The 26,923-nt window shown below is 35.8% G+C and overlaps 2 protein-coding genes across 2 annotated transcripts in view; one reads left to right on the top strand and one right to left on the bottom strand.

Annotated features, from left to right (window-relative positions):
- Window positions 1-17,515, bottom strand: part of LOC149420881 (cilia- and flagella-associated protein 44) — a 37,564-nt gene extending 20,049 nt beyond the window's left edge. The window contains exons 1-17 of the mRNA XM_089635139.1: window positions 17,038-17,515; window positions 15,779-15,941; window positions 15,535-15,683; window positions 14,582-14,745; window positions 13,205-13,335; window positions 11,510-11,647; window positions 10,453-10,629; window positions 10,112-10,360; window positions 9,823-9,954; window positions 9,282-9,476; window positions 7,606-7,748; window positions 6,599-6,717; window positions 5,659-5,866; window positions 5,218-5,481; window positions 2,925-3,036; window positions 1,433-1,602; window positions 1,131-1,340 (exon numbers count right to left, since the gene is read on the bottom strand). Of these exons, the coding sequence (XP_089491265.1) occupies window positions 1,131-1,340; window positions 1,433-1,602; window positions 2,925-3,036; window positions 5,218-5,481; window positions 5,659-5,866; window positions 6,599-6,717; window positions 7,606-7,748; window positions 9,282-9,476; window positions 9,823-9,954; window positions 10,112-10,360; window positions 10,453-10,629; window positions 11,510-11,647; window positions 13,205-13,335; window positions 14,582-14,745; window positions 15,535-15,683; window positions 15,779-15,941; window positions 17,038-17,447 (3,134 nt within the window). The 5' untranslated portion in view covers window positions 17,448-17,515. The remainder of the gene's footprint in view (window positions 1-1,130; window positions 1,341-1,432; window positions 1,603-2,924; window positions 3,037-5,217; window positions 5,482-5,658; window positions 5,867-6,598; window positions 6,718-7,605; window positions 7,749-9,281; window positions 9,477-9,822; window positions 9,955-10,111; window positions 10,361-10,452; window positions 10,630-11,509; window positions 11,648-13,204; window positions 13,336-14,581; window positions 14,746-15,534; window positions 15,684-15,778; window positions 15,942-17,037) is intronic.
- A 1,364-nt stretch (window positions 17,516-18,879) lies between these two features.
- Window positions 18,880-20,602, top strand: LOC149420880 (histone H2A-like). The gene is made up of 3 exons (XM_089635261.1): window positions 18,880-19,102; window positions 19,513-19,720; window positions 19,839-20,602. Exons 1-3 carry the CDS (start codon window positions 19,081-19,083, stop codon window positions 20,017-20,019), a joined length of 411 nt encoding a protein of 136 aa, XP_089491387.1. The 5' UTR covers window positions 18,880-19,080; the 3' UTR covers window positions 20,020-20,602.
- The last annotated feature ends 6,321 nt before the right edge of the window (window positions 20,603-26,923 follow it).

Here is a 26,923-nt window from a genome sequence, read left to right as displayed (position 1 = left end):
CTTTGTTACATACAAAAATTATTGATTGCAGTGGATGATTTGGGAGACGAGTTTAGGAACCGCCGCCCCGGGAACCATTTATTGTATAACCAACACCTCTGCCATAGGTCACCCCAAGTGGTTTGCTACGTTTGGTGACTTAGCAGGGGTGCCCGGGTTCATCGGGAGAGGTGTGTTCTGGATGCGCCTGTCCACCAGCTGCATAACATGCCAGATCAAGAGAGGCTGGTTCGGGGAGACCATTTGACGTCTCCAAATGGTCTCTTGTCCTATCACCTTGCGCCGCAGTGGGAGGGATTAGTTCATATATCCGTCACTCTCGAACATTTGGATTTTTACTCAACCTCATTACCTTTTCAGAAATTCCTTTCCTTCCTTTCATTAAAAAAAACCCCACCCACAGCATCCCAGAAGGTAATATAGGCCCTGAGGGGAATTATTTTCCTCAGGGCCTTCTGTGTGGGTTTAATGGAAAAAAAGACATCTACTGGTACTTTACAAGGGGTGCCAAAATATTACTCGCGTCAGGCACTGTTTGGCTCAGGGCAGGTCGGACACAGTAGTTTTGTATAGAAGTTGAATGAAGTTTATATGTATGTAACCAGTATCTGCTACATATATCTCGCCAGTACTCTCTCCCGACGGATGCAGATGCTACTTATCCAGAAGATACATAACTAGTCGACATATAAATCATATTTCAAATTCAAGAATCTCAAGAAAATACTTGCACTATTCACAAACCTATTATATTATGGCACTAGTTCTCCCAACAAAAATCATTCTTTCACCAGACTGCAGTCATGTTACATTAAAGCTCCTCTCCCATCGTTTCTTGTAATAAGTACCATGAATTATAATATAATGTAAATTATAATTATTTAAATACAGTACCTACTAAATATTAATCTAGATTATAATAATAATGAATATTATTCATGGAAGAAAATAAAATGTATTATGTTCCACATTTAATAATTTTCTTCATATTGCATTAATACAATTCTTGCACAATTTAGCTTAGGAATCAAATTATTACATAGACCCCTAAAATTAATTTTTAAATTTCTACGCACCTTTAACGCACCAATTTTAACTATCTAAATACAAGATACTAATAAGTATATTACAGAATGGAATTAAGCTGAAAGGGGAACATCTCTAGCGGCTGTATATTCCTGCGGAGCAACTTGGCGAGCTTGAGCTCGGAGACCTGCAGCGGGAAGGCTATCTTGCGTCGCACCAATGCCATACGCTCCTCCGCCACGCGTTCCTCTTCCTCTAGCACGCGCTCATCCACTTCCACTTCCACCTGCTGTGACAAAGGCATGCTGTTGTTCCTGGAAAAACACATGCACTCATTGTTATATATTATGTTGTACTATATTAACACTATCCCATCCAGGCTAATCATACAGATGTCACAGCTTACTTCTTGAGCAGGTCCTTGAAATCCAGCGTAAGCTCGGCCAGCTGGTCACGGACTCGCTGCTTATACTGGTTGGCCGCTCGCAGTAGGCCTTGGCGCTCCGTTTCCCGAGCTAACTCCTCGTGAGACAGCTCCAGTTCCTCTTCCGTCAGCTGCAGGCCCACCTTCTCTGGCTGAAAACAGTGAAATGGTACAAGATCAATCTCATTTGTATTACCCAGATCCAACACAGCCTGGTGCAATATTATTATGGAAAGTCTTTGAAATAAAATAATATGCTGCATTTTCTTGGTTTTGGTGTAAGATTTTTTATAAATCAATGCTCTTTTTTATTTTTATCACATTTTACAATAATTGACAAATAAATATATCGTGGCTAATTGTCCAACTGCCCAACTCAATTGAGAAATTATTTCTCGTGTTTGAATTGGGGAGTTGCGTAATTATGGTTTATAAGGTGTTTAAAAAAATTTCATTATTTGAAGTAGGTACATAATATTTATAAACCTAGATCATGTATGGGCAACCGCCAGCCGGCCGAGCCATTTTATCCGGCCCTGATTCATCTCGACGAAGTAATAGAGAAAGAAATTAATAGTTCCAGGGAGAGATAAAATAATGGATAAAACAAGGGCACTTGCAGTGGCTCCACTCTACTAGCTCATGATCACCAACGCTTGGACGACACCTACAGTAGGTTTCTTAAGCAATACCAATGCCAATATTGATAGTCTCGTAATTCAAGGACAAAGCCAATCTTGATACAAAATTTTGTAATCAGTATATAATATTAATATTATGTCGTTCATTATATAAATAAAAAAAATATATATAAGAATTTATCATTACTTTATTATGTTTAATAATTTGGTCCAACCCTTGACTCGGAGACAGAATGATAATTAGGCCCCAGACCTAGGATAGGTTGCCCATGCCTGATCTAGATGATAAATTTAAATAACATAATATGATGTTAACTAATCTGTACAAAACATAATAGAAATATATTAAACCTCGGTAGATGACAAAATACCAAACAGAAAAATAATTACAAAGCATAATAAAAAAACTTAAATAAATAACATAATACAAATATCATTAGAATAAGAAAGATAATTACAAACATAAAAAAATAAAATAAATTTAACTTAAATAATATAATAGTTATTAAACTTAGCAAACATTAGAAATATAAATAAAAATAAATGTACCTACTTATCATACATAACATTTATAAGGTATGACTTGAGATTTTCACCGCCAAAAGTATTATAGTGATTTGTTTTTGGGGTATTATGCCGTGTAGGACATGGGCACTGCAATGCTATCCGAATCGTTGGCTAAAGAAGGAGGTAGCACAACACGGCATAATAGCCCAAAAAAAAAAGCACTATAATAACATTTATAATGTTACGTGGCTCAAACTTGCTGAAGTACTTTCCCAACTTAAAATGAAATGGGAGACAATTAAGCTGCGGAGGCCGCCATAACTTACCATCAGTTGTTTACTGAAGTCATACGAAGAAGGCGCCTTGAGCAGCTCTTCAGATAAAAGATTGTACGAGTAGGAAAATACATTTCCATCTCCTCCAGCGGTGAAAAAATATCTAAATCATAACAAAGTAAGTAAAAACTTGGATATTCATTAAAATTATGTGAAAGAAGTTCAATAATACGAGGGTGGGTCAATAAGTCCTTAGAAAAAAGCATTAAAACAGTTTGTATTTTTGTATTTTTTTTTTATTTCTCAACATAATCTCCTTGGAGCTCAATACACTTGGTTAGACGTTTCTCAATTTTTTTTAAACCGTCAGAAAAATAAGTTTTCGGAAGGTCCTCAAAATAAGCATTTGTCCGATCGATGACTTCTTCATTTGAAAAAAAACGTTGTCCACTTAGCCATTTTTTTAAGTTTGGGAAAAGGAAAAAGTCACTGGGGGCTAAATCTGGCGAATACGGTGGGTGGTCGACCAATTCGAACCTCAATTCTTCAATTTTAACCATTGATCGTAAACATGTGTGAACACGGGCATTGTCCTGATGAAAGAGGATTTTTTTCCTGTTTAAATGAGGCCGTTTTTCTTCAATTTTGTTTTTTAGCTGGTCCAATAAAGATGCATAATAATCCCCTGTTATTGTTTTTCCTTTTTTCAAATAGTCAACGAAAATAATTCCACGTGCATCCCAAAATACAGTAGCCATAACCTTACCAGCTGATTTTACGGTTTTCGCCTTCTTTGGACATGGTTCGCCTTTCGCAATCCACTGCTTTGACTGTTCTTTCGTCTCGGGAGTATAGTGGTGTATCCATGTTTCATCTACAGTCACAAAGCGACGAAAAAATTCATCCGGATTGCGTTGCATGAGCGACAACAGGGCTTTAGAGGCCACCACCCTATTGGGTTTATTGTCGACTGTGAGCAAACGCGGCACCCATCTTGCAGAAATTTTTTTCATGCCCAATTTGTCATGTAAAATAGAAATGACGCTTCCTTTTGAGATCCCTGCAACCTCAATTATCTCACTTAACTTTAATCTTCGGTCACTTAACACCATATCGTGGATTTTATTGATCATTTCTGGTGTAGTCACCTCTACAGGACGTCCTGAGCGTGGTTCATCCTTTGTTGATGTACGACCACGTTTAAATTCATTTAACCAGTTATAAATAGTTGCAAGTGAAGGAGCAGATGTGCCGTGAACTAAATCCAACTCATTTTTTATTTCCTTTGCTGTTAACCCTTTTATATTAAAATGTTTAATAACAGCTCTAAACTCAATTTTCTCCTTTTTTGTAAACAAGCAAAAAAATTTTTTTAAATGTACGAGAAACACACAACAACCCGACCAATCTGCTTGAAACTTCGCAGCATACTGAATCGGTAGTGCCGCTGCATGAAAACAAACCGCTTACAGTACTAGTCGCGCCACCTGTCGGCTTTTCTAAGGACTTATTGACCCACCCTCGTACAATATGGTGAGAGGATAAATATGAACAAAGGGTGTTCTGGTTGAAAATTTTGATCTAGGAGGAGGATTTTAATCAAAAAAGCTGCATTATGTGGATTTTCGAACAATAGAATTTTTAAATTTATCTCGGTACAGAAAATGTTTGGGTCACAATTAATAAGCAATTGAGCATGTGTTAAGCAAGGTTTTCCAAATGGTAGACCGCATAGCAAAATTAGGTCGATCCCGATAATTACCATTATGATTAAAAAGTTAATCATTTCAATATTTTAAATTCACAACTATGGAAGAAAAAAATGTCCTGGTCATGGGACAAATTGTTGTTTTTAGATTTGTGCTCATTTGTTGATGAAGCAGTTCTGAAGAACTAAAATAAACGAAAATGGGAACCTTTGTGCTAAGAAGAAACTTCTGGATACTGGAGTAGAAGTTATAGCATGTTCATAGCCGTAGAATAAAAAATAACAATAGAAGTGTCTTCCATACAAATTTGAATGTTCCATTTAGCCCAATAGCTCAGCACTCCGTCTCACTTACACTCGCCTGACATTTTAGATCTCCCATCCATGATAGACCATCCCATTTGAATTTTGTAAACACAGTGTTGTATTGGAAATTTAAGCCTCGATTAGGCGCATGTTTGGATCACGAAACACATCTTCTGTTATTCTTTATTCTACGTTCATAGCTGAGGAGTAGTCATTGAAGAAGATTAAATATACAATGAAAATAAGAGGAACTCCTGCAACATTGAATGCAGGTAGTGTATGCTTATTGAAACAAATTCGTATTTGGATATGAAAAGTGTGTAAGTTAACCTCTCATCATGACTAAAGACCATGTGAGTGATGCGGCCCGAGTGCGAGTTGTGCATGGGGAGTCTTAAGAAGTCCAGGAAGTCCAGGCGGGGGATCAGCTCCGGCTCATCCTTAGGCTTCCCTCTCATTCTCTTAAGTTTCCGCTGCCTCTTGACCATGCGCAGCTCAAACTCCACTCCCGAGGAATCTGTATCTCCGGTGGGAAGGCAGATCACGCGAACTTCACCATCTTCCATGCCTAGTACCAGATGGTTGTTATCATTGCTGAAATATATTTAATTGTTCTTGTTATAACTAAAATACATATAATATGAATATATGTATATAAAAAATACTTTAATACCTACTTATTTATAGAAAATAATAATTGTCTGGTAAGATATATCAAAGGCATGTAGGACCATCCTCTGTTTGGATTTGAAAAGATTCACCTGTACTCACATAAACATCATGGAGACAATATTGACCTCCCAGGAATCCTCAAGGGGGGCGAACTTGTTGGGGCTCAGGCCCCCGGATTGAATGCGTAGCAAACAGCCCAGCCCCTCCTGCGCCACCCACAGCTGTTGTGTCTCCGTCTCCGAGTCTCTCTCGAGGGGGTCGTACACAGCCCACAGGATGGACTTCTTACTTGTGGCAGACTGCTCAACTGCAAATGGATATACAAATTATAACCATGGCCTTGGTGAAAACCTGAAGCCATACACTGGTACTCGGTAAAACTGTATTTCCACTGGCACACCAATGACCTTAACAAACCATTGCTCTCAATGTTATTCCCATTATGTTTGAAGTTTGAAGTTTGAATTGTGTAATGTGGATCCACTTTTAAACAGCCACAATAATACATTCACTAGAGTTATCAGTGTGTTATAATAATATGATCATTAAATAAGTAAAAAAAGTGTTTTAGCAGAGTGGATTAGTATAATATAATTATATAATTTTTTACATTCTTATTATATCTTGCTATTATTAAATTATTTGGATAACTTTAAATTAAAAAAAAACATATTACTCCTTAACCCCTCAAGCTAATTTGTTTGGTTTAGGGAACAGTTCAAATGGTCTCAGAGAAATCGTTGAAAAAAAATAAGATCTAAACGATCTTAGAAAGAGAAAATACCACACTTTGTATTCAAATCTAGAAGTTAACCACAGAAAAGTTAAAATGGTAACCTCTGTGAAACCAAAGTTCCTACCTCCATTTGAGAAAAATTTGTGAAACCTTATGAATTTTTTTTATGAGTAAAAGAGAAGTGACAATAACCTTATAATACATTAGGAAACAACATATAAAAATAAATAAAATTTATTAGCATGTATTAAAATGTACATACTCTTCTGATCTGTTTAAAAGTTTTACTGAATAATTACATACACAATTCCACTTCTGCTTCTTCTTCTTCCTCTTCATCACTGTCTTTTTTCTCTTCTTCTTCCTCATCTGAACCAACATAGGGGATTTCATCTTCTTCGTCAGGAGGTGTGTAGCGTAAGCTTTAATTACAACCAATTATAAATGATTGATTATGGAAAATTACTAAGGATGGGTTGTTTCGGAGAATTTGAACAATCCATCAAATTTCAATATTAATTTTCAAGTTCTGTGAATTTTTTTTAAAGTTCTGTTTTTATTTCAGTTCTGTAAAGCAACTAGACTATAATGATATAATAACAGAACTTGAAACGGACTTTCACAGAACCCGAAAATGAACATTGAAATTTGATGAATTTTTAAAATTCTCCTAAACAACCCGTCCTAAACGTGTTGTGATTGGCACTACACTACTTATATTACCAGAAGTAGATATATGTATTTGGAAATCAAAAAAACAAATGCGTTTTTTTGTAAATATAAGAGAATTTGAGATGTGAAACCGTACAAATTTCAGATCAAAGTTAAAACCTTGGCAGATCAAAAAGAATAATTCTTTGTTCATAATATAAATTGTTTTTGTACAAAAGTTTTTACATGATTTTCGACTGTTAGACTAGGCAAACACACATATTATGTCACTAGATAAAATAGCAGTCAAAGGGTCGAACTCTACCGATTCGGCCCGCCACGCAGGTGTTGAGCAGGCACATCCCCCACACTGCTAAGATCTGGACTAACCTGCTCAGTCACCAAACGTAGCGAACCACTAGTGATGACCTACAGCAGAGGTGTTGGCTATCCAATTAATGGTTCCCGTGGTGACGGTACCTATACACGCATTAGTTTCTCTTTTTACCACCAGTCCAGATAAATTTATAAATCCACATATGTATTGCTGTACCAAAATCATGGTATTACATAAACAATTTGATGTATACATACCAGCATAAGATAAAGCTGGAGTATCTAGACATTATTAATGCGATTGTGTAATTCTCGATACTCACATGTACTCCTTTAAGTTGATAATGTTTGTGCTGGCAAAATGGTCCTGATATGTGATGGTATCTGGCGGTGGAGGCTCAGCCAGGAAGGGCAGCTCTGCCTCCATTATCAGCCCCTCCTCCCCGGCTAAGAGCATTACCAACTCCTGAAAAAAATCAATGCATTGTAATCCTGGAATGTAATCATGGAACGAGCTACCGGCATCTGTTTTTCCTCCCTCCTATAATCCGAGCCTCTTCAAGGCCCGCATTAACAAATCCCTTCCTACAGCCCCTACCTTATTCCGCCTCACAACGCCGCCCAACCGGGTGGTGACATAGTTCCCCTGTCTGTACACTGCACAGGCAGGGACACTCTTGTGAGGTGTCATATAAAAAAAAAATTAAAAAAATCCAAATAGTAATTATTGATTGGTTGCATCAGGCAAGTAGTAAGAAATGAAAAGGAGGATGGTTGAGAGAATCTGGCCATTCCTAACTTGTTATTAATTGAAACACTTTGTATTGAAATGAGATTGAAACACTTTGTAATAAAGGTGGTAAGGGTGGGTAAAGGAGGAATGAATATTGAACAAAAAAACATCCTGTTTGTCGCACTACGGTATACTGAAGAACCAGGATTAGGAGTTGAAAATAAAAATGTCTCTTCTTACTGTGCAGGACTTTTGAGAAATGCGCGACCAAGTTGTTAGTAGGGGTAAAAGTTTTTCCATCATATATTGTTCTTATATTTGGTCTTCTTTTATTGTATAAAATTATTAATTCCATGTTTGACAGCCCTGACATTATAAGTTTGCTGTCACTACATTAACCTCCCAAACATACTAGATGGAATATTTTATTTCACAACAATAACTTCGTATTCAATTCAGTTATCGAGAGGGTACATAGGCTGGGTAATGAGTTTATGGATGTCGCTGATATTTTTGTTCTAATTCTAGACCCGTACAAATCCAAATCAGTTCAGCAATTTTCGGATCATGTAAATAACGTGTAGGTAATTATAATTTAAGCTTAATATGCTTAATTAAATATACATAATATCTTTTATAAGTTATTTTTATTTTGTATTACGTATATACGTATATAAATTTAAAGAGTTTCTTTTTAAAGTTAATTGTGATAATAACTTAATTTAAGTTTACTGTATTTTATGCTTTATTATTTGTGTTATAGGTACTGTGGTTTTAAATTTATGTTGTGATCTTTATGTAAAAGCCCAATAGGGCGTTGATAAATAAATAAATAAATAATAAATGAATACACCGTGGATGTCAAAGTCACTCTATATATAATCATTTATAATGATACCTTTGTTGTAAAATTAAGTAATTATTATCGTGGTTATTTTTTGGGTTATTATGCCACCTTGCACTTCCTCCTGGCTAAAGAAAGAGAAAGTGCAACACGGCATAGTAAACCAAAAATTAATGACGATAATACTGATAATGGCCATGAAAATATTATATCGTATCTGAAACAATTATTATACTTATTTCATAGGAGATAAACAAAATAGAAAACATACCTAATTACTAATAAATGTAAATGTATTTGGCAAACAGGGAAATTAGCATAATATCCCAAAAAAATGTAAGGTGAAATAATAATAAAAAATATATTTAATGTAGAATTTTTTTATTGCATGATATAGAAAAATATATATTATAATAACTTACGTATCCGGGCTTCCAGGTGATATGGTTAATTATCTTTGGTGTATCAATGTAGCACAGGGGCACCAGCTCAGGGACATTCTTCTTAGTCTGCACTTGATACATGAACAGAGTGCAGTCCATAGACACCGTCACCAGAATGCTACACTTAGGGTTGATACTGATCACATTCACTTTATCTTTATGCGGTTTCAATTGCTGAAAATGATGAAACTTTATAATATTATATGAATTAACTAAGGAACCCAAAGAATGAGAAAATAAGGTAATTTGTTTACGGATGAGTAGATAGGTACAGGGCCAGCTCTGCCGGGCGCTCCTTGTCAAAACCAGTAGAAGCCTCAGCCGTGGGTAGGTTATTACTATGATCAATAATATTAGGTTTATTGGTATTTTTGTGAAAAATAATCTCAAGGGCGATGTGTTAGGACTGTTAGGTGTTAGGTATTATCGGCGCCTTGACAATTCGGCACCCGTAGCGGGCTGCTTCAATTGCGCCCACGTGTTCTCGGCCCTGCATAGGTATGTGTTAAATAAGCATTACCTGTAAAAGACCAAGGCAGCTGTCATCAGTCACAGTGTCCCTTTTGCCACCAAGTTCATGGGTGAATAGAATGAAAAGCCTGCATGTCCCGTCAGAATATCCAATCAGCAGAGTTCTCCCAGTTCTGTCCACCTACATAGAAATGTTGATATTAAATCTCAAGAACTAATGTCCATTACCAGCAGTTGTTTGCAGACAGATCACACAAGGTAGATACTTAGTTAACAAATGCATCTCTAATCCTTTCCATCCATACTGGAGAGCCGCATTATGCCTTGATAGGATTCACCTTTTTGGGCAAGTATAGCATGGTGGTCGCCTCTCCCACGGAGGGTCCCAGATAAAGAAGGGGCCCTGCGGGGATGGGAGCCAGCGCCAAGGTCCCGTCGCAGCCCAGTGACACCAGAAGGGGCTCCAGCCCCCGCAGCACCGCCAGCCCCACCAGTGGGCCCCCGTGCCAGTGCACCTGGCGCTCCGGGACTCCGCAATCCGGCGAATCCACATCCAGGTCCAGGGTCCAGATGCATCCACCGGCATCCTGGGGAAACGGTGGTAAGTATTGCAATCATTAGTTTCACGTTTACCTAGTCCAGACCATTTAAGTAGGTACCTAAGTGTGGGTCTAGTCACCTGACCGAACCACTCAGTGCCCTTCCTGTGGGAGATACTCATAAGCTGAGCGCCTTCTACCCGCAGCTCCGCCACGGGGTTCAGCTCAATGGTGGGGTCATTCTCTGGGGGGTCCGCCTGCTCCACGGTGTCCCAATACCAGGTCCGGATGCAGCCGTCGAGTCCTACTGTTGTGACCTGGGATATTTTAAACCATAAGGACCATTAATCTTCGCTCATAAAGTGATTACAAATTTTATAGTACATACTACTTTAAGAATTGTACTTCACGGGCGATGGCATACCCACAGCCACATTAGGACAGCAGGTGCCCCATCAGATTAGGAAAATTCAATAAACATTGTTCTGGGCATCGATTCTTCAATCCAGGTGGCTCGCAATCGCAGCCGAAAGTACATACATTGATTGACGTTCTTATTTTTGAACCTTGTCGAAGGTGCATACTTACATACACCAATGTCAAAAGTCATTCCAAGTCGGTTCGACCCACTCGTTGTTCGAGTGGAATGACGTCGTCTAGAATCCAGGCCCTGAAGGGATGTGACACCTTGACAAGACTGACAAGTTTTTTCAGTATCTTACTTTAAAACATAAATTGATAAATATGTGGATTAACGCATTTACATGTCACCTACTATGCCATGAAAGCAGGGCTGGCCCTGAGCGAAACGGTACCTGGCGCAAGTAAAAGTTTGATGCGCCTTGTCAAAATCAGTAGAAGCCTAGGTGGTGATCACTATAATCAATAATATTTGGATAATTTGTGTATTTGTGTAGAGCCATTTTTGCGAAAAATAATCTCAAGTGTGATGTGTCAGGACTGTTAGGTGTTAGGTATTAACATGGCCTTGGCGCCTTGACAATTCGGCACCTGGAGCAGACTGCTCCAATTGTGCCTGCACAGGGCCAGCCCTGCATGAAAGCGAAGATGACTAAAAAGCGTTTTTAATTTATGATAAAGCGAACGGAGTAAAATTGTTTGAAACCGAAATAAATCTCATAGAGATGAGAAGGCAAAGGGGGCATTTTAATTTAATAATATGACGCCCTCTATTACTTCAGTGGTTTCTGGACATCTCAGGAACTGTGTGATGGGGGCCTCGTGACATGTGTTCCTTCCTCTCCGACAGACTTCCACCTTCACTAGGCCATTCTCCCACACCAGGATGTTGCCCCACGAGCAACCAGAGAGAACCTTATACATATAAGTACAATTTTAACATCAAATTGTTTTTAATATAATAATGATTACGTTAGAATATTTCGTATTTTTATTTATTTATTTAATACATGTTACATTTTTTTGAAATTTACATAAAGTAGATATAATGAATCACCATACTAGGCGGCTGCCTGTTTCATGGTGACCAATTGAGTGTAATTACTTTGTATGAAAATGAAATCTAGTGTAAACATATGAAATTAGTAACTATAGATGAAGCTAAAATTTTGGAAAAATTGTAATAAAAAGTAGAAGATAGAAATTAGAAAGGAGAAAGAAGTAAATTAGCATTAGATTGTAAAAATGTACATAATTATATATATAATTGTTTATGTTATGTTTATGTTATGTTTATGTTATGTTTATGTTATGTTTATGTTATGTTTATGTTATGTTTATGTTATGTTTATGTTATGTTTATGTTATGTTTATGTTATGTTTATGTTATGTTTATGTTATGTTTGGTTTATTTATGTTACTTTATGTTATGTTATGTTGTTTTATCAATGTTGTTTTGTCAATCATGTCAATTTTATCCTGTAATTTGTTGTATTTATAAATAAGAAAAATGTTGTAATGTATGGCCAAGATCACTCTTAATGGGTGAAAGCCAAAATAAAGAATAAAAAAAAATATATATATATATATATATAATTTTTAATATGTGTGCATGCAAGCACACATGTGTATATAGCAGCAGACATACCTATATACATATAACAACACATGTATACATACACCCATATGACGCATCCTCACGCATATAAACAATATATACACCTCTATCTGAGTACTTGGAATAGGCTACTAACACTATAACAATCACACATCAAAAAATCCCCGAGCGCTTTCCGTATTCGTTTGATATTTTCTTGGACGAATAAATGAATAATTATTTGCATGTGTAATATTATTTTAAAGAAGCTGTTCTTAAAAAAATGTTTTAAAGTTAAGTTGAATTGATGAAATTAGTAGGCTTTTGATATGATTTCATATTTTCATGGCCAAAAGTATTATATGTAGTGATTATTTATTTTGGGGGTATTATGCCGTGTTGGGCTACCTCCTTTTTTAGCCAACTTTTCACATATACATAAATATCTGCACTGATGATGGAAACTGTAATACTGTCCGAAATATAGTAGGCTTTTACATTAGTTCATATTTTGTTAAGTATCAGGAAAAGTGTTTTTTTTAATATTTAAACAATTTTTCTATATTGGTATTGCGTGTTATCCTGAAAGAAGTCACCTTAAAATGAGCCTTTCCACATCCAGCCAATGTTTTCTGTTTATTATACAAAATATAGTACATACTTTATATTCAACAGTTTACGATTATTCACTGCCCTAGAACAATATGTGTGCAATGTGATAATGTGTGTATACTTATTATAGCCTCTTCAGTACCTTTCTGGTAGGCACTATATTTCATGTTTTGCCTTACCTCAAGTACTTACTTAACCCACTAGTCTATACACATATATATTATATTATTCTTATATTGACTATACATAGATTGAAGAGTAACCTTTTCATCAGGCATCGGCATCACTCCCAAAATGTCACAGATTTCAGTTTTACCAAACCTTCCCAATTCGCCTTTGAGCTTAAGGCCAGTGAATGTAGGACACATTTTCCAAAACTTTATATGGCTGGCACCTGAAGAATGAAAAATTATAATCATTACTTCAAAAAGTATAAGCATAATATGAAAAATAATTGTAATACGAAACTTCAGCATTATTATGACATAAAAAAGTATAATAATAGTATACAGGGTGTATCAGGCTACACCTGACAGACTAGGAAATAGGCTATACCTGGCAAACTTTAACGAGCGATTCCTGAGCTTATTTGGAGTTAAACATCTAATTTTTTTATTAAAGATAAACTTATAATAATTTTTTAATCATTTTAATGTCATTTTGGGCTCCGGTGATGGTAAAAAAATTTGTGTTTGGGACCAGATCTGAAAAGCCGATTACTTTCCCCAAACTATCTTCAGCCTCAAAACTTTCCCTAAAAATTGAGGACGCTACTTCCTGTTCCATAGACTATTGTGCGGTAATCACAAATAAAGTTAATAGAAATAATTTAACCTTTTGAACGCGTTAATTTGCTCCGTTTTATCTATACCCGTACGCGGTACATATTTTCAAATAACTACGCACGCAATTAAATGTCAAATTATAGCATTCTGGCATGATTTATTGGACTATAAAGACAGAACAGATTATTCTCCACAATATGAAAATAAATCCTCGTGTGTCAACACTCTTAGATGTTTATAAAAACAAAAACATAAAATTTCATACAAAGACGTACCGTATTTTTGAATGCGGTCCCGCCATTCACTCGGCGTGTGTGTACTTAGGCCACTGCATTGATAAACACAAGTGGGACACCATGATCACTTATCATTTTTAGTTATGAAAAGTTATGAATGACATACTAGTACTAACGCCATCCGTTGACAAAAATGTAAACTAAAGGACTAAAAGGCGCGAAGAGGCGCACTTGATTATCGATCTTTTTTTATGAAATACAATTTTATTTTTGAGAAATTCTTGTAGATGTCAGCATCGTGATAGTTCTACGAATGTCCAAGTGAGCAAAAAATACATTTATGACGAAAGAGAGCGGGAATATCGGCCGTCAAAGTTTCCGTATCAACTGTTGATACAGCCGCGTGTGAGTATAGACTTTTTGCCGTAACAACAGTTGATACGGCCGCGTGCAAAGAGTTAATTGATACGGCTGAGTAGTCCGTACGAAGCTTGTTGTAAAGTTCGCTGTACTTTCTTTTTAATGTTATACCCTTGATTAAGATAACATATGTTTATATTATATTCCGTAAAGCAGAAGTGGGAAAGTACATTATTAATTAATTAGTATTTAGCTTTACCACTTGTAGTAAGTTGTCCAGGAATATAAGGAGAGAACTGCACATTGTTCACAGTGTATGAGAATGCACTGGTCTGAAGCATGATTCTGTGTTTCTGCCAATCCCAAATGGTCAAATTGTAATCTGGTGGACCGCCCACGGAAGCCAAAAGGTTTCCGTCCGGACTAGGAAAAAGTCACTTAATATGCACAAAGTAAAAAATCACTTAAAAATATAACTGAAACAGAAAAATCTTCCTAATTGGAGAGTCAAAAACATATCGTCGTTTAGCTTCCAAGACCGGATGTGAGTTTTACCAAATTTTACAGAGGAAGAAAAAAAACTTCCCAGTTTTCTATTCGAATTCGTCAAAAAACAATGTTTGAATGAGTATTGTAGGAACAATTAAATAGCCGCTTTTGAAAGCGCAACGATGATATTTGAAAAATAACGATGGTATTATGTTTTCTGTACAGAACTAAACAAACAATAAATAATATTTAACAGCATTCTGCTATACTCATTAGTCTTTTGTACACAAGGCTTCGGGTTTGAACTCCGCGCTGTGACACAGTATATATATTTTTACATAATAAATAATAAATTGGTGCTGCTATTATCTTATGATGCTGATTGTTCAGCTTGATGGACTTCATAATTTTGGAATGGAATATTAATTATATCTCACTTTCAGTTTGTTGCTATATGCAAGAATACTGTAATAGGAGACATTAGTAAAGAAAAATATAATATTTATAAAAATTCTACGTGAAAACAAAATTTTATGATTGATACCTCGGTGTGACTTATCACAGTAAATTCACAAAAATTCTTTACCAGGTATCTTTTGATGAAATAACTTTTCTGCATTTAATTATTTTTATCAGTCATACTCCATCAACAACTACAATGAAAAATTCCAAAGAAGGATGGACCACTGCTATTCGTATTATAAGTAAATTGGTTGCGTTTACCTGTAATCTAAGTTGGCATATGAATGTTTTGTTCCCTCCCGTAAGGCTGCTACCATGGCCATGGAAGGCCATTGGTATATTATTATAATAGGGGAGGCCCAGAGAAGACCACCCTCCCCCACTGCTATGTGACTGAATTTAGGGTTTTTCTAAACACATAATATTATTACAATAGATTAGTGAAAATGATTACCGCAGTTCTCCACTGTATCTAGTGCATAGAAATATATAACATTGATGTTACCGTAATATGACCGATGGAACCCCCGGTTGAACTCCTTCGAAAGGAAATGGTTTTAGTTTTGATGTTGTAGAATGTGATGTAGGAGCCGGCTGCCCATGCCACAACGAACTGGTCACAGGCACAGAGGTTGTAATGGTGCTGACAATCATAACCATACGAGTGTCTGTATTGATGTTAAGGAAAAGATATTAATTTTGTGAAATACACGGATAGAGCTGAAGGTAAAATTCTAGGATAAAACTTCAATTTTAACACAAACAAAGCTTTGTCTCAACATTTCTATAAAAACAACTGTTTACGTCGGGAGATGTTGTAAAACGTGTATTTAAATTCATATTTTTGGTAAAAACTTTTAAAAGCTGAGTTTGTCAAGTCCATGTTAAATCTTGTTAGCATAATGTGACATTTGCTGGAGTAACTGGTATTCCTATTGCAAAACATGACACAAACTCGACAAGGGAAATATAGAGTAGGTGTATTAATTTGAACTAAATTGAAACTTTAATGCTTTACGTAATTAATTGTTTCTTTTAGTAATTATCATTAAATTAATGTGACAGAATAATAACGGGGGTTTCCTCGATGCTCACATTTTAATTATTTCTGACGAACGTGTTACTAAAATCTCAAATGTTTCTAAAGGGATCCATACAGATATGTTATTTACATTTAAGATTAATAAAAACAGAAACTCAAATATTTTATGAAAAACAGTTTGAATATTTTAAAAAACGTTTTCCAACTGTAAAATTACCTCTATGCACCAGATTTTATTTTTCTAGATGATGCATAAGTAACTTCCCGAAGGATCCCTCTAGAAACATTTGAGATTTTATTAATAAGTTCATCAGAAATAATTCAAATAAATCCCACGGAGAGCTCGATTTTCTTGGCCTGCTATGGCAAAGTTGACCGTAGGTCCGTCAATTACAGCAGGCCGAATATTGCTTTCACACAACTTCATCACATATGCCGTTAATATTCCCACTTTATTTTAGGGTTTTAATAAGGTAAATTCAACAGCAGGTCTCTCAATACACCAGGGCAGCGCGTCGCATATTTCTCTGACGGCTGCTTCACTTACTTTGTTAAGATTCTGACTTTATTTTAGGGTATTGTCTCGCCTTAAGTGTTATTTCAATGGTAATTTGTGCATATAAAGATTGAAGCAGAATATGAGATGAAAAAAAAACCATACTGCAGAAATTATTAATAATATAATATCATTATCAAATCTGATCATTATTCAAAAAGGATACATTGGTTCAAATATATCAATTGGTATTGTTGAGTGAGGACTCAATAAAGCCGTTGACTTGAAATCTTCTTCATCATATACATCTGTTATAACACTCTCTTCATCTTCACTCCGAACATCTTCTTCTTCTTGTACTATAACTGGTACAATTTCAACTTCTTTTTCTTCAAAATCATCAAGTGCATGTTCAACTTCATCTTTCTTGGCAACATCGGGTTTAGCTTCACCTTCAATCTGTTTAGAAACATCTTCTGTTTTAGCCTCAACTGCAACTTTCTTTTCTTCGTCATTTTTAACTGTTTCTGCAGCAGCGACATCAGTAGGTGGAGCTTTATGACCTCCATCTTCTACTTGTTTTGATTCAGTATTCTCAGCATCATTCTCCTTTTCTTTATTATTTTCACTATCCATTTGATTATGTGTTTGTCATCATTGAAAGAATTAAAAGTAAGATAAAACATAAATATAACATCTAACAATCAAATAGCATCCATGACAACGGGGTCTATAATGATTAAAACCTTGAATGAAAAAATATTCCTTCATGATTGACATCAAAATTTTTTTAAATAAGTTCTCAGATATCATAACACAAATAATATTTTTCACATTAAAATATACTTGCGAAAAAGTTAGTAAAATATTTTTAATTCAAACATCTTCCTTTCCGCAACCACAAATAATAAAATAAAATGACAGTACCTACTTAACTAATTCATAAGAATGAAAAGTCAGGAAAATGTAATAAACAATTAGTAACAGAGGGGCAAAATAATACTGTCTCTTCTCAAAAAATATTTTCCAAAGAAAATAAAATAATACCTAACCAGATACCGGAACAATTAGATATTTATATTTTTATTATAAAGTAAATTACAAGAAATTAATTTAAGAGAACATCTCTATGACATTGTTTACCTTACCATTAACTATTCATCAGTGGAAAGTTTATAATTGGCATAATTAATTATATTATTATTGTTTCGTTGTATAATTAAAGATTTGCTGTCAACTTTTCCTAAAATATATAAATCAATTTAATATGTTCTGCGTAGCACAGAAAATAATTTATGAACAATTTTATATTGTCCTTCAATAAATAAATTAATAATTCACTTGTTGGTATCTTTTAAATGAAAATAATATATTTTTAAATTTTTTTTAGACATCTTCGTTACTTTTTGTTTCTTTTGTTTGAGTTTATAAAAGTTTTTTTTGTATAAATACAAATGGATTTTTAAATAATTTTTAAGTAATCATTTTTACATTACAATACTACACACTGCTGTAATTTATTTGAATCTAAAGTTCATGCCGCTGCTAGGGTTTAGGTTTGTGTGCTATCGTGATCGTTTTGTCTATACCTACTTATTAATTTTTCTTTTTTTGTAATAATTTTTTTTGTTTATGTTGCGATCCCATTCGGTTTAAGTCATGCTAATCGGATTAATTGAGCTAGAGCAAGGCTGCCCAACCTTTTTAACAGTTAGGCGAAATTGACGATTTTGAATCACTGGCGGGCCACTGAATACCTGACGGTTGTTAGAGAATTTCTTTAAAACATAATTTCCTACAAAAAAAATTCAAAATGAGTGCTCCCCACAAAATATTTGAAATCCATGGGGGGGGGGGTTGTTACGGAACTTCTCCGAGATACAATAGAATTTTTAACGAAATTGTTAACCGTAGTATTTCTTATTAAGGTAATATGTTCTAAGCAGACAATGATATTATATTATATTATGGAGAAATAAATTATAATTTCAAAAAATCTATGCTCTGCGCATTTTTAATTTCGTGGCCGGGTAGGTCATTCGTCCGAGTAAAAACTCTCCAGTGGCAACACCTAAAGTTCGTCAAAAGGCGCGAAACCCGGCGGCTTGTGTGGCGTGTTTTTCGCCGTTGTCATTTGTCTTTTCTGTCAAACCATTGTATTGGCGTCGCTCGATTTGACTCGATCTAATTTCGTCTGCAATATTATTTACTTAGGATTCTTAGAATCCTCTCTGTTGTCGTTGTTGCTACTTTACCCTTCAAATTAAAAATGTCCGGCCGTGGCGGCGGAGGTAAGTCAACTTTTTACTCTTTTGGCTGAAATACGCTTTTTGAAATGCTGTGTAAAAAGATTAGTCAGTCACCGTTAAAAAAATGTAGTTTGTTTATCAAACAACCTGTACACCAAATTGAGTTATTATTACTGTACATCGATACTATCCGAAGGTGAATAATGTTGATTGTTGTTGTTGGTTATATCGTGTTTGTTAGGTTACTTGTCCGTCATGTTTCGAGTAAAATCTCGATGCAATTGTATCCACCTATTGTTATTTATTCACACTATTTATTGCAAAGCTTACTGAACGTGGAGATATTTTCAAATTTGCATTTTACGTTGTCACAATAAACATGCTAAATCCATGTAATGACATTTTCAATGATTATTAGAGATGTACTCATTGAATAAACCCCTCCATTGCAGGTAAGGCTAAGGCGAAAGCGAAGTCCCGCAGTAACCGCGCAGGGCTCCAGTTCCCTGTGGGGCGCATCCACCGTCTGCTGAGGAAAGGGAACTATGCCGAGAGAGTGGGCGCAGGCTCCCCCGTCTACCTGGGCGCAGTCCTTGAGTATCTAGTGGCCGAGGTTCTAGAACTTGCAGGGAATGCTGCCAGAGATAATAAGAAAACCAGGTTGATTTATGTTTAATGTTCTTTATCTAACTAAGTTTGTAATGTCTCATTTTTGCCCTCTCCTGATATTTTTCCAATGTCCAACACCATATTAAATGAGTGTGAATGTGTGTTGCAGAATAGGCCCCCGCCACGTACAGCTGGCCGTGCGCAATGATGAGGAGCTGAACAAGCTGCTGACGGGAGTGACCATCGCTGAGGGAGGCGTGTTGCCCAACATTAACGCTATTCTGCTGCCCAAGAAGACCAACACCAAGACTAGTGCCGCCGCCAGCAAGGCACTGTCGCAAGAATACTAATCATTCCGTGTTAATTCGCCATTATTTACTTTATACTACTGAGGATTATTTACCTTTCAATTTTATAAAGGCATTAGTTGCTACAGTTATACATTTGGTAGCTTGCATGTCACAATTCAGCCAAATGTTGCTCCCGTGGTTTGGATCTGTCATCAATTTTGATGAGCTGCAAATGGCAGTTCTATTTCTTCCATTTGTTAATGTTAAACCAAGCCTTATTCAGTTGAAATGCCGCGTGTTTGAAGCGATTGAAGTATTCAATATATTAGATACGCATTTGACTGAATAGGTGTTCTTTCCTCTAAATTTGGCTTCAAATAAAACAATGGAGAATGTCCGCCATTGTTTGATAATATACCAACCAAATTAACTAATAATTGGAAGTCTAAATTAATCTGAACAGCGCCTTAAATGGAACCTGTGATCTGTAATACAATGATCTGTTTTAGATTAGTTAATAAATTATAATAAACATCTTTCCCTGTCTTAATTGTTTGTTTCTACCTTAATTTTTTTGTATTATTTTGAGTTATGATGTAATATTACGAACTGTAATTTATAAATAAATCATGTTGATCACGATTATGCTTGGTATTATTTATATACTATAGTTGTTACCTATGAAAAATCCGGATGTAACTTTAACTAAGATGAAAACTTAGAAATTTTGTTAATATCCACTCGCTTGCCTTGGACCAAATAAAACTGTCCTGAGATACTCTTCTATTTATTTTTTTAGCATTTTATATATATAGATTATGCTAAAATAAATTCACTATCCGTGTCTTGTCTGTGCGCTTAGTTCCAAACTACGCAACAGATTTTGATAGGGTTTTCACTATCTTTTATAGAATTTCTTCCGGAAGGTTTTTTATATATACTTATATAAAATACATGCATATTATATTTATAGAAAGTAGAGAAAAGTCGAGCAATGCCGGGGTAGGTCAACTAGTTATAGCTATAGAAATAAAACCTTTTCTCCGTCTAATAACTGAATTGGACTTTCTTTTACTAAAGATTTTAGAGCGATAATCCTGGTACATATAATTATAAGTTGTTCAAGTGTCAAAGTTTCATAATTTTAACCCGGTGGGCAGCTCGCGGGAAAACAAAGCTTTCGGGCTCTGGGGGGAGTATGGTTGCAAAGCTGAAACTTAAAGGAGTTGACGGAAGGGCACCACCAGGAGTGGAGCCTGCGGCTTAATTCGACTCAACACGGAAGTTTCTGACGATTTCTCAGTACAAATATGAAAATATTTCTGTATTTTTTATATAAGCATTATATGTTAAATTGTTACTTATTCTTTTCCGCATCTATTAGTACAAAAAACATTAATATATTTTGTGTAAAATATTAACGAATATTTTCAGACGTAACTGAATCATGTTTCAACGCAGTGACTCTTTTGTTTACATAAATTAATTATTTAAATTATATTATCAAGATTGTTTAAATGTCGTCTCCTTATTAATTTGATTCCCAAAATATAAGAATTGATTCACTTTTGAGGTCACGCTAGCGAAAATTACAACTTTAAATTGTAATTATTTGTGCTTTCTCAATAATAAAGTCCATTCACACTCATCCCAACAAAATATATTGTGTGAACAGTTTGTAAATATTTTTTGTTTCACATTTCTGCAAATCTTTAATGAAATGTTATTCTTAAATAACCCGTCTAATTGAAGCTAATTGGGAATTTAAAGGATTAAAAAAAAAACTGATAATACAAAAAAATATTTTTTTTTTCATGTTTGTTATTTTTTCTATAAAAACAAATATTATCATTATAAACTTAAATATAATCAGCTAAATTCTTTTTAATGCACTTGTTCCGTGGCAATCCTGACCGTATTTATTAAAATGTGGGGCAAGCGCTTAGTTAGGAATCAAATATTATTTGATTTAATCCATTTCATTCCACATATACATTAGTTCGACTTTTGAAAATGGCCTCACATTTTAAATGAGTTGCGGAGTTGCAAAACGTGTTATTGGAAGTCTGGAAATATTTACAAAAAACTATTTGGAACATCTTTTAATAAAAGTACTTACATAAAAGGAAATACATTTTAGGCTAAATTATCATAATAATTATTGTGTTTTATTCTTTTGAAATATTAATTTAAACCTGTCGTCCCACGGGCCGGAAAGCCATCTACGTAAACTTAATGCTGGAATTCCCTGCGCAGAAAAGTTCCACACTGACCTGAGCTGCAGAACGTTAACTTACTATAACAAATATATTATGTTATCTGCAAAGGGTCTTACAGCACTCGGTTTATGCCGATTGCTTACCGACCCGCTGGACGATGTGCTTATATTGACTCGGTACCAATTTTGAAAATGTAAGTGTGCTTAGTACACATAAACAATGGCTAACAAAATTCTGGAGGAGTTAATAGAAGTTTATTGCACATGTAATAATAATAATAATATAATATAGGATAATTTGTATAACGCTGTTTGTGTGAAAAATCACCTTAAGGGATCTGTACAATTATGTTTTCCTAACTCTGTCTATTTTTTTTTTACAGACTGATATAGAAAACATTCTTACCTGACTGGTCATCGTCACTTCAGATAAACACACTTTTTTAAGCTCCAAGAAGAAATAAAAGTATAATACATGAGATTGTATTACCAGTTATAATAATTACATGCTAACTAAAAAACTCAGGCCCTTGAAAAATCACAAAATCGTTGTCGAGATAAATGTTCTGGTAAATTAATAACTTTTTAGGCCAATTTCTTGCCAAAAATGTATTGCTTATTCTCTTTTTTTTCACCTGAGCCTTTGCGGTATGAAATTTAAACAAGAAATACACATTTTAAATAGGTCTAGAATTTAAATACATATATATTTTTAAAACATAACATAATTGCTACATAGGTATTTTATCGCTTGTCTGAATTCTTGACATACTAGTTTCATTGGTTCCTAACTAACTAACTATCACGCCATTTCTCCGCAGGGGTAGGCAGAGAGGACGGACCGCCAAACAACTCAGTCTTGGCACACACTTCTTGCCTCATTCACATTCATACATCGTCTCATACATACTCTTCTTTTATTCTGACTCTTGACATGGCCCGACTCGAGTATCTGATTCACTTGATCGTGCCATGTCTTCCTCAGGCGTCCCCGACTTCTGCTACCATTCACATTTGCATCATATATCCTCCTTACACTCCTATCTTCGCTCATTCGCTCTACATGCCCAAACCATCTAAGCGTCCCTTTCTTAATCTTACTCATTACGCTTACATCAGCCTTGCACTCTTTGCGGATCTCCACATTACTCACACGATCAAACATGGTTTTACCACACATACGCCTCAGGGATCTCATTTCAACAGCATTTAATCTACTTTCATCCTTTCTTTGCCAGTTCCATGCCTCACTTCCATACATCAAGGTAGGTACCAGCACTCCGTTGTGGACTGCTAACTTCGCTTCTTTGGACAATTTTTTGTTAGCGCCAACTGCGTTCAGTCCTCCATTAACGGAATTACCTGCATTTACCTTTCTTTCAATATCTCTGTCAGCCTTCCCATCTCTCGTAAACATACTTCCTAAATACACAAACTCATCCACCTGCTCCAAGTATTCTTCTTTCACAATTATATTGCACACTGTTTTCGTACTCTCTCTTTCAAACACCATTACTTTAGACTTACTTATATTCATAATTAACTCATTCTTCATGCATAATTCGTTCATCTTAGACCAGAGGCGGATTTGCAGTCTTGGCCGCCCTAGGCCCCAGAGCATGTAGCCGCCCCTTTTTCAGTACCCATCATATTGACCAGGAGTATCCAAACTTTTCAGTAAGTTCCTAGGGTCAAAACCGTTTTAATTTTCCTGCCATTATCATTCATGGTTCATGGGGTGAGATTTTTCCAGGTCTTGGCGGCGGATACGTCTGCCCACCTGCTGCGTGGCGGGCCGGATCGAGAGAGACTGGGTGAGGGAGGACTTTTGACCTTTCCAGCCGGACTATCTTGACCCATCGCCTTGCACCGCAGTTGGAGGGATGTATTCATACGTATGTCACTCCTGGACACACTAATCCCCAGATTCCTACCCACCCCTCATACATTTTCCTTTTCAGAACTTCCTATCCTTCCCTTCCTTAAAAAGACCCTCCACACAGCATCACCTAAGATGACATAGGTCGTGATGGAAAATATTTTCCTCAAAGCCTCCTGTGTGGAATTAATGTAAAAAAATACGCTTGCTAAATTCGCTAGTTCAATTACTGTATAATTGTCGATTTTCGCAGGCCGGATTGATGACATTGGCGGGCCGTTGTTTGGAGACCCCTGATATAGACTATAGACTACATAATGAATTTACTTTATTGACAATTTTTATCGAAATCGATTCAGAAATTTAGTTAACTATAATAGCTGCTAGTTTGTAATACTTTCTAAGGTTTCAAGGATTTGAATAAAACATTTAAAACAGTTTTAGGTTTAATTTATTTAACTAGTTTCAGGTTTATTCTCATACAATAATATATAAGTGTTTCACAGTTACAATTAGGGTTGCCAGATACGGGCTGGATAAAAAGTTATTATTAAGTCTCCAAACAAATAAAATAAATCAGCACCTCTTTTAAATAAAAATCAACTTAAGGTACATATTCGAATATAATAACTAAACTTAAAATACAAATTAAAACGTTGGTAAAAAAATTTACGTAAAGCATTATCTAACATAAAAAAAAACTGAACTCAAACAAAAATCTGGCAGTTACAATTCTCGTCTGCACTTAAGTGCAGCAAAATCATTAATTAGATCTTCGCAATCCAATTTCCTTAAAAAATCTGCTTCTATGTTAAGCAAAGCAAGATTGTTCAGCCTTTGCTCCGCCATTGTTGTGCGTAAATAATTTTTTACACGTCGTAAACAAGAAAATGATCGTTCTCCAGAACAGTTACTGGCGGGAGTACACACACACATTCGAAGAGCAATATCCACGTTTGGATAAATGGTTTGAAGATCTTCAGTTCGTAACCATTTTAACAAACTGACAGCATTGTTTCTATCCTTATTTTTCACACTGCAGTGAGCACGAAAATGGAGACATTCTTCTGAAAAATGGGCTTCTAAATCACTAGAATCAATCATTTGCAATGATTTTGCCTTTTCTTCGACTTCAGACGGGCTCAGTTTTGTCAATCGAGTAATAAAATTAAATTTATCATAAAGTGATTTGTAAGCACCCAGTCGTTTTTTTAGTTCTGCTTATAAGGAATCGATTATTTCTAAAAAAGTAGCGATTCTGAAATTTTCGCGGCCGTTTTTTTGTTGCATCTCTTCACCTGTATTATTCTCGCCAGGAAGTAGCTTAGGCTTTCGATCGCGTCGAAAATCTCTTTCATATTCCTGTAAAAAGGACAGTTTTTTGGCTTGGTTTTCGAAATCATCGAAATTATATCGCATTTCGCCAATAAAATGTATAAGTACCTTTATGGATTTCATGCCACGATTCGCGTAAACTTTTGCATGCATTTGCACGAGCTGACCAACGAGTCGTTGATAGACTTTTGACGGTGAAATGGGCTTGTAGGAGTTCCCAACGCTGAGTTGATGCTGCAAAGAAATTATACAGCTCTTGGAGTAGAGAAAAGAACGAACAAGCCTCTTGGCGGCTTTCAGCTGTATTATTTTATAATCTCTGATTTATTTATTTATTATAGCTTTTGTAAGGTGATTAAGAGCGTGTTCACACAGAGCTATAATATGCGTGGGATGGCGTATTTCGGCATATCGCTCGCCGTACATTCCAAATTGGAAAGTATGGCGAGCGATATGCTGAAATACGCCATCCCACGCATATTATAGCTCTGTGTGTAAACACGCTATTATGCAAAACAATACCTAACGCGGTTCAGTCACTAGCGCAACTGAATCACGGTAGAGATTGGAAATACGCGAGCGGGCGAGCGACGGAGCATGATAGGTGTGGCGAGGGCGGCTGCGGGACGTGGGGGCGCGCTGTGTGCTGTGTGTGAACACGCTCTTGCATATCGCTATTTTGTACGTAGAATATTTAGGTATTTAGGAAGTAATTTCTTGTTGTTATATACAGACTTGGTGGTACTCAATAATAGAACGCGTGTGCGGATAGAATGTTTATTCACGGATTGTCTACTACTATCTTCTTAGCTGTCGGTTGGGAAAAGAGAGCGAGCAGATGCATCCATCATCTTTTATACATTTATTTATTTATAATGTATTACAAAAAACATGGTAAGTAACACATTATTCCCAATGAGTTGAGATGAAACTCATTACGGGAAGTACAGACACATAAAATACATTTGACAAGGATATTACACTTTAAAAAAAATACAAAATATTGAAAAATCGATCTGTCATCTCGCTCTTACACATTCAAAAAGCAGGCGTACCACCTAAAACCTTTCATACACTTGTTATCATCTGTGACTTTTTTGTCACGATTGGCCGCCCCTAATATCTGGCCGCCCTAGGCCCGGGCCTACATAGGCCTAAGGGCAAATCCCCCTCTGTCTTAGACACGAGAGACTGCAGATCATCTATACTATTAGCAATCAGCACCGCATCATCAGCATACAAGAAGCAACATACTTTCAAATTATTCAAATTCGCGCCCAATCCCACCTCTTTCAATTCTTGCATACAATTATCCATGTACAGATTGAATAACCACGGTGACATAACGCAGCCTTGTTTAACACCTTTTGTGATATCAAACCACCGTTTACCCTAACACATGCAACGCTTCCCTCATACAGAGACGCAATTGCCTGAGTCAGATTCGTATTCACTCCATACTTGGACAACACCTTCCATAGCTTTTTCCTGTCGACTCGGTCGTATGCTTTTTGTAGATCTACAAAGGCACA

The sequence above is a fragment of the Hesperophylax consimilis genome, chromosome 9, assembly GCF_061612785.1.
Source record: "Hesperophylax consimilis isolate HC1 chromosome 9, BYU_Hcon_1.0, whole genome shotgun sequence".
NCBI lineage: Eukaryota > Metazoa > Arthropoda > Insecta > Trichoptera > Limnephilidae > Hesperophylax > Hesperophylax consimilis.
The sequence above is the reverse complement of the archived record's forward strand: the minus strand, read 5'-3'. Positions and strand labels throughout refer to the sequence as shown.